General features: G+C 32.7%; 1 protein-coding gene across 3 annotated transcripts; it reads right to left on the bottom strand.

Moving 5' to 3' along the window:
- Positions 1–2,089: 2,089 nt before the first annotated feature.
- On the bottom strand, positions 2,090–6,084 carry LOC109239776 (serine/threonine-protein kinase AFC2-like). Of its 3 annotated transcripts, XM_019406364.1 has the most exons (11): positions 5,889–6,084; positions 4,734–4,917; positions 4,211–4,391; positions 4,055–4,103; positions 3,846–3,960; positions 3,540–3,631; positions 3,286–3,442; positions 3,113–3,177; positions 2,929–3,026; positions 2,745–2,847; positions 2,090–2,650 (listed from the first exon to the last, which is right to left on the bottom strand). In XM_019406364.1, the coding sequence occupies exons 1-11, from the start codon at positions 5,988–5,990 to the stop codon at positions 2,504–2,506; spliced, it is 1,293 nt and encodes a 430-aa protein (XP_019261909.1). In that variant the 5' UTR covers positions 5,991–6,084; the 3' UTR covers positions 2,090–2,503. The 3 variants fall into 3 exon arrangements, with proteins under 3 accessions (XP_019261909.1, XP_019261910.1, XP_019261912.1); XM_019406365.1 differs by lacking the exon at positions 4,734–4,917 and having other exon boundaries at positions 5,889–5,977; XM_019406367.1 differs by lacking the exons at positions 3,846–3,960; positions 4,055–4,103; positions 4,734–4,917; positions 5,889–6,084 and having other exon boundaries at positions 4,211–4,331.
- Positions 6,085–8,588: the final 2,504 nt, after the last annotated feature.

Raw genomic sequence — 8,588 nt, forward strand, 5'->3', positions numbered from 1 at the left:
GCATATTAAGATCCCCAAGAAATTTATCGAATAAAGCTTCGGCAAATCCTTATGTGGATTGGAGCAATCATGACGCACATAATTTATTTTTGTGTCTAGTGCAATTGGTGCACTAATATATCTTGCTAAAACTATAAGTATAACAATATGCAAGCGAGATATAGTTTTACTTCTGTATAAAGATATTGGAATAAGATTAGTTTTATATTGCAAAAGGAATCTTTGATATAGATTTGTTTATTCTAACAAGTATTGCCAAGATTTTATTGATTATGCAAATGCAGGACTATAGTTAGTTCTTTAAGCAATCTATTTACATGTGAGGGTATTATCATATTATAAATATTCTACGAAGGCTGTCAATTATTAATTCAAGTCATGCCAAAATATTAGCAACTTATAAAGCAAGTGACTCTACACACAACAAATGTGAGATTTTTCTTTCAGAAAGAAGAGTTCAATAATATTGAAGACAATGCTACTTGTTTATCTCAACTGGAAGAAGGATATATCGAAGGCGACAAAATAAAGCACATTTCACCAAAGTTCTTTTGAGACATGATCTTCGACGGTGGTGATATAGATGTTCAACAAATTTATTTGATTGATAATTTGGTGGATCTGTTCAATGAATCATTACCAACCTCAAAATTGTGAAGCTGGTATACGAGATTGGAATACGTCATTTCCAAGAAGTAAAGTGATATTTTTATTAAGGGAGTAAGATACGCGCTGCACTCTTTTTTTCTTAGCTGAGGTTTTATCTCACTGCGTTTTCCTAGCAAAGTTTTTAACGAGGCAGCAAACAATGCGTATTAAGATATGTGTACTCTTTTTCCTTCACTAAGATTTTTTCCTACAGGATTTTTTCTTAGTAAGGTTTTAATAAGGCACATTATCTATGGACATCCAATAGGAAGTGTTATAAATAATTATTTAATAGTGGATATACATAACTCATAAAGGAGTAATACCACTACTCTTCTCCATTATCACCATAACTCCCACAACTCCAGTACTTATGGAGTTATGATTGTAACTCTCATACCTCCATAACCTCCCCATGATCTCAAATGTTTAATGTCATGTCTATGGCATTTATTTTGTGTACCTTTATGTAATACTATAAATAGAGGACGAGAAGTAATATTGTACACACTTAGAATATACTTGAATACATGGAAAAAATAAAAATCTCATCTCTATATATCTTGTTTTTCCTTGTTTCATTCTTTACTTATGTGAATTTTTATTTTTACTTGCACGTGAAAATTATCGCATCCTTTAAAAAGTAGTTACTAGACATCTTTTTATGGTCTTTTTGCATGACTTATTTATTCACTTGTGAAATGCTTAGAAGAACAGTTCCTACAATCCTCTGTTGCTCTTTCTTACTCACTAGTGAATAAGATGCCTCTATTGTTAGTAAAAGAAACGAAGAAAACTTCAACGATGAAATTGTGAGGAAAACAAAAAAACAAATATTAAGAGGAGAAAATATTTAGGGGTGGTAAGTACAAGTAAAATGCGTGTTAAAGTTTTTTCAATTCCACCTGTTACTCATGAACAAAATATAAATCTCGCTTAAGGTCTATCCTTTACTTTTTGTTTTATCGTTACTTATCCCCTCACCCCCTAAAATTTTTTGAAAGGAAAAAGTAGAGTTTAAGAAAGATAAAGAGCCCATTTGGATGGGCTTGTTGTAAGTGACTTTTAAGCCAAAAGCCATAAGTTAAGAATTCTAGTTTTTAATTTTTAGCTTATTTTTATTATTTTAACTTAAAAACAAATACTTAAAAGCACTTTTTTACTTTATCCAAACACTACAAAATAATTTAAAATTATTTTTACTTAAAAGCACTTGAAATAAACCAATGCGAACGGACTTGGGCGATCGCATTGGTATCGCTAGGAAAGCAAAAGCCTTACCCATTGTTAGTGTCCTGGAGCCTTACGCGTGGCATATGTTTTTTGGATAAAAACGAAACAAGGGAACAAAGGTTTTACAGGACTATGTTTCCATTAAAACAAACACATTTTACCCTTATTGTGGTCTTCGGTTTTCATCCTCTTTTATCACATCTCCCAGTGCCAACAAGGTTAATTGATATTAACACCATAAAATTACATTATCCATTACCTGTCAATCATCATCAGCCCGAATGCACGATGCTCAACTACACATTTCATCATGGAAACAGGTAAATATATACTCAGTTAATCTTCCAATCATTTCTAGCACGCCAACTTTCAAACTAATTACACACTAGGTATATTCTGAGAGCTCAATTTTTAATATACATATGGGCACAAAATCGGCAGACTTGCATCACCAACTGCAAGAAACATACAAATGAATTGTATCTACATGGGGCCTCATCAACTCGTTAAGACTGCCAATAAGAAACTGGCACGAATCCCTCCACTACATCAGATTGTCCAAAAGCAAATTACCAGGCATCACGTGAGGAGCACGCAGCTTCAGGATAAAGTGCAATCCAATTTACCTACTCAGACGACCCGGCGTAAAGAAAGGATGTCTCAGGGCTTCACGAGCAGTTAACCTTTCAGATGGATCATAACGAAGGAGTCCTTGCAAGAGATTAATAAGATCTCCAGCAGAATGATCCACATGCTGCATAATTATATTCTGCAGTAGACACATCAACTGTTAGTTAACAAATTAGTCCCCACCTACCAACCCTTGTTATAAGATACAGCCTACAAATTATCATCATTGTTACCTGAAGGCGAGCAAGCTTTAACACAGCTTTGATACTGTCACGGGATGATGCTCCTTCAGGCCAGTCCAAACGTCCCCTTCTCACATACTTGTCTGCTTGCCGGCTGATTATAACAAGGAAACAATTAACAACTTATGCAAAGCTGTGGTTAAATTTTTCATGAGAGACCAAACCGAGGACTTACTCTACTCTTTTTAGCATGTGTTGAGGAAGGGGGCCAAGTACCCTCTCCATCATAGCAAGGTGCTCTAGATTTTCATGTGTTTGAAACAATGCTTCTCCCTGAACCAAGTACACAAACTTATTACCTACTACACCTACATAATACACAAACCACCGTTTATCCATGAGAAAGGAAAAGAACATACCGAACATAACTCCACAAGGATACAGCCAACACTCCATATATCACATGCGTACCTCCATCCAAGACCTTGAAAGTAAATTAAAATACTTGCAATCACCACACTACCAAGTGTGCAAGCGACAACAGGAAGTCACAAAATGCTATGACATCTTCAAGATGCTAAGACATTCTTACCCAGAATAACTTCTGGTGCACGGTAATGACGAGTTGATACAATATACTTCTGATCCTGACGATCATTTATTGTGCTCCCAAAATCGATTACCTTTATAGCACTTGACTTTGGAACTCTTTTGTAGTAAGAGCTATCTTTAGGTGACCTTGAAGAAAACTTTAGGCAATAGTGAAAAAACATTAACCATCCACCATTGCAAGTGCGGAACCAAGCACAAAATAGTTCCAAGTCGTCCACAGCGTCCAATTTTTACCTTATAGTCAGGAACTTTTATAAAATCCGGGGAGACAAGCAGAATGTTTTCAGGCTTCAAATCAGTGTGGATGAGACGCAAATCGTGCATAACTGAAAGATCAGAAGAATTCATATTATTAGAAAAATCAACTTCTGCAAGAATTAAAAGCACCAAATGCAAGATTGTGCTATCATGAGCATAAGTTATATGCCTAGTTTTGGCCATGATAGTGAGGCAAAATTTTACAAAAGAAATTTCGAGCTACTATTTAAAATTACATGTATGATAAGAAGCAAAAAGGTGACAAAGCATTTTATTACACACATGCTACACATTCCAAGAGTTGTCTGCCAATCTCACGGACAAGATCAATGGGAAAGGAGCGGTAATTGTTTTTCCGTAGGAAATCGTATAAGCTTGGTCCTAGCTTCTCAAAGACCTGTTCAAACCATTTAAGTTCATCCACAATCTTAATCCCCAGAACATTTGTCAACGGGGAAATTAATCCTCCAAATCAACTAGTATATACTTACAATACAGATATGATTACGATAGTCAAACCAGTTCCGTATTTGCACACAACTGCAAGGAACAAACAAGTTCAACCATTTGAAAAATAACAAAATCCCACGAGTGAGTCAAGAACATGGATTATTAGGGTAAAAGTACAATTAGAGGGCTACACTCACCAATTGCCAACTTTGTCATGTTTACCAAGCTGTTGAAGCATTTCAATCTCAATCATAGCTGCTTCACGATACTTCTTAATGCCCCGAACAATCTTAATGGCCACCATTTCCTTCTTTTCACGGTCCCAGCATTCTAGAACCTGGCCAAAAGTACCTTCTCCCATTTTACTGTGGATTTTGTCTACATTGAAATAAGATCAGGAGGAAGTTATATAAAGATTATAATGGGGAAAAAATTCATAAGAAATGCTACCATTACTAATATGCATTTGTTTGTAAACCCCTTTTATTAGTTTGAAGCAAAGCAAACAAGACTCACTGGTAAGACACCTCGATAAACAAGGGAAGTAAATAAAAATGATGAAAACTGATAATCTCAATTTTGCTATTTGTGCATCAGTTTTTAGTAAATGACAGTGTATTGAGCAATTTTCATGTATAACTAAAGATGACCAGATCGTCAGAGTAACCACAGCTTCCAAATAATAAATAGTATTCTTTGGTGGTGGTGAAAGATAATTACAGCGTGACGTTAAATTTTCTCCAAGCTCAAATGTATAATGCCCGTCTTTGTCATCATTCCTCCATGGGGGAGAACCATTTCGCCCCTTAACAACCAGTGTACCAGTAAGGTCTGTAGGTTGCCTTGAAGTCGTATAGCTTGTCAGATTCCCAACAGCTTGTCCACAAAACAATTCTAGCTGAGCCTACACACAGCATTTCCATTCACATTTTTTTAAATAGAACTAATTTTCTAATTTACCTCTTCGATATCACAAAACCTGAACCAGAATTAACTATAAAGCTAACAGCAAACAACAGTTATTGGGAAATTCAAGGAAGGGAAATTTACATAAATACAAAAACAAAGAGCATATTGAGAGAAGCAGAATGCTCTGCCCTTGGGAAAAACCAATACACCTGAAATATCAATTACAACCAAGATTTAACAAACAAATCCTGCCACAATTCAACAGCAAAATATTTACGTTTCTAGTGTTTTAAGTACAAAGTCTACCCTTGACATAATAATTCCTTGATTCAGCCCTTTTTAATAAAGGAACTTTACTTTAATAAAGGAACCACCTTTTTAAGTGTATAAAAACCCAGCCCCAATCATGTTATACATATACCAAAGAACTTAAAATTTGTGTATAAGTGTGCTTCTTCTATATATACATAAATAAAATAATATAGACTAGACTGCACCCACTACAAATCCACTGACTCCTAAGTCCGAGATCTGCCTCTAAACACTTACAACCCTTTTCAAGTGAATATGCAACAATTAAAAACATAAACCACATTACCAATTATCAAAAAATTGAACCCCACGTAATTAATCAGCAAAAAACCATAAGAATTCATAAAGATATTCAAAGATTAGAAAATTTCATCAAGAACCAGCGAACAACTCAAGCTACACATCAGATACAACAAAAAAACAGCGGAATCTTTCCCCACCGATGCACACAAAATCAGACCCTGAAACATAAAATCCAGCCAAAAACAGAGGCAGCCACGGTAATAACACCATATATAGCAGGAAACACAAAAAGACTGAACTTTCACCATACCTGATACGAAAAAGAACCTAATCTTGATCGGATCTAGCAAAACAAAGGCAAACAAAAAACCAGAGAGAGAATAAACAGATTAATGAAAGCAGGTCTTGTACCTTAGGCTGCTCAGGAAGTACGTCCCAGCCCAAACGCGCCCTCTTTCTTGGACGACGATCCAGATGGGTCATCGGGAACTCGGTCACACGTTCCGTTTCCATTACAGAAAAGCTAGAAAATTTAGAGAGAGAAAAAGTCTTAGTTTTAGAGAGAGAAAACTTGATGAGAGATGTCGAAAGAAGTTTGCGTAGGGTGGAACACGAAGCCCTAGATTGTCATTGTCTATTAAAAGATGCGAAGAGTCGGTTAGCATGAAATCCAGGCCGAACACGTGTCTCTACACGGCCTCTGCCTTTTTTTTTTTTTTGCGCTTTTCGAGCCTTTGCCTTTTATTTAATTGTTTTTTCATTTTAAGAAACCACCATGTTTTAATGGCTATTAACTTCTTATAGGTACCATATATATATATATATATATATATATATATATATTATTATAAAAGCATGAATAATTTATGCTAAATATTGAATGACTAAATTATTCTTAAAATATTGATTGACTTTTATATCCTTAATTATTTATATAATTTAAGGATCTAATTGTAAATTACATAATGATGGAATTCTTTTTCGATTTAAAATACACATACGCCGACCCTACAAAGTTCATCCTACTTAAATTAGAAAGGCACATCCATAATTTTCTCTTCTTTTTCTTATTTACGTAAGATGCTTATGCATATAATGAAATTACATACATGGAACTTTAACCTTTTTTTGTATTTTGTTATTTATTTTATTTTCTTGTATGGTTTTGTTGCGATTGACAAAAAACTAAGTCATTATGTGCTGAAATAGGGAGGAAAAAAGCTAAATAAAAAGCTTAAAGCTTTTACTAAACCAACCATAATTAAATTAGTCATCTTCAAAGCGTAAAAGCTTACATATAACCAATTATTTAGAATTTCAAGGTCCTTACATGCAGTAAAATTTTATTATACCTCCGTATTACGGAGTTTTATGCCTTTAAATAAAATCATCCCTTTGAGTAAGTAATAGTTGAAATTTTCTAGTACAAGAGACTTACTATATGTAGAAGTCTTTTCGTGAATTATGGTAAAAACAACTAAAGAGACATACTCCTATCTTTATAAGTCTTTCTAAAATCAGCAGTACTCAGCCAAGAACAAAGATAAAGAGGATACAAGCATGACAAACTATATCAAGCAGGGGAGTAAGCACATGCCTTCTCACATTAATTTTATGAATGAAAGCAAATATAATTTATGCAGTTAGATTTCTACTACTTTAATTTCTATTTCATATTTCAACTAAATATGTTCGGAGTATTTATTCGGTTAAAAATATTACTATTTCTTACACAAAATTATTAATTAAATGATAATAATTCTATAGACGACGTGGCAACGCACGTAAGCACGAACGCCCTTAGCGAAATATCGTTCGTCTTTTTTACCCTTTAAAAACATATTTCACACTAGAGAAAATAGTCATTTAATTATTTTTCAAATATGAAGATATATTCATTTAATTATTTTCCTAATATTTAGGACTTCAAAATCAACTAAATATTATGTATTGAATCTTTCATTATTTAAACTAGGTAAGACAATATATTTATAAAATAAATTAACACCGAAAATGATTAAAGTAGGAAAGTTTCGTTCACTTAGAAATCTTTTTAGTTTTAGGAGTTTTTATTGTATGTATAGAATTACAACCAATTAATTATTTATAATATTAGTAAAATAAAGCTAATTGAAAGAGAATAAATTTAAAACTACAAATAAAGTTTCGTGCACATAGTCCTTTTTAGGTTTAGGAATTCTTATTTTATTATGATCAAATTATAAAATAGTACTATTTTAGCGTGAGTATTTCAAAGGATATTCACAATCCACCTTACAACAAGTAACTTTATAAAATTATTAATGGATTGGACAAAATAGTACTTTTTATTATTTTTCTAACATTAAGAATTCTAAAATTTTATAATTTTGGTTATTAAATCTTTCCTTATTTGAATTATATAAGAAGTCCAAATATTTAAGATTTTAACATAAATGTTAAATTTCTTTTGAAAAAAGGCTTTGCATTGGGTGTTAAAACTATTCTAAAATTTAGAGGTACTAATATTTAGGGCGTTGAATTGTATTCTAGAAATGTTATTTATTCTATTGTAGAAAAAATATATGAGTAGTTCCTCATAATTGAGTACGAGCTTTCATAGAATTGGAAAATCTTAACCCTTGCTTTAAAAAGGTGAAAAAGCAACAAAACAGCTTTGAAAGTTTGAATTGGACATTCCAACTATTCTAAAAAAATATTTTTTTTCCTTGTACTTTAGCGTATATGAGTAGTTCCTTACCAGCAAGTAATGATAGCACCGAATTTACATTGAAACAGAAGATATTAATGTTTGATCTTAATTAGCGTTAGGATTAAAAATTTACAATAAAAATAGTTTGTTCGGTTCAGTAATTTTATTAATAGCAATAAAAATAATAAAAATTTATTTGAACAATTTAGAATAAAAAAGAGTCAGAATTTTATAAATATACTCAATACACATACTACATAAGAATATTAAATTTTTTTTAAAAGCTCGAACGCCCTTAGCGAAATGTCGTTCGTCTTTTTTACCCTTTAAAAACATACACTAGAGAAAATAGTCATTTAATTATTTTCCTAATATGAAGATATATTCATTTAATTATTTTCCTAATATTTAGGACTTTA

Source organism: Nicotiana attenuata, unplaced genomic scaffold (genome assembly GCF_001879085.1).
Source record: "Nicotiana attenuata strain UT unplaced genomic scaffold, NIATTr2, whole genome shotgun sequence".
Taxonomy (NCBI): Eukaryota; Viridiplantae; Streptophyta; class Magnoliopsida; order Solanales; family Solanaceae; genus Nicotiana; species Nicotiana attenuata.

Excerpts from the sequence above, each read along its gene's own strand:
- LOC109239776 (XM_019406364.1), bottom strand. The coding sequence starts at position 5,990 with ATGGAAACGGAACGTGTGACCGAGTTCCCGATGACCCATCTGGATCGT. Across the intron at positions 3,178-3,285 it reads TGCACCAGAAGTTATTCTGG|GTCTTGGATGGAGGTACGCA; the intron begins GTAAGAATGTCT and ends TTTACTTTCAAG. Across the intron at positions 2,651-2,744 it reads TAAAGCTTGCTCGCCTTCAG|AATATAATTATGCAGCATGT; the intron begins GTAACAATGATG and ends TGTCTACTGCAG.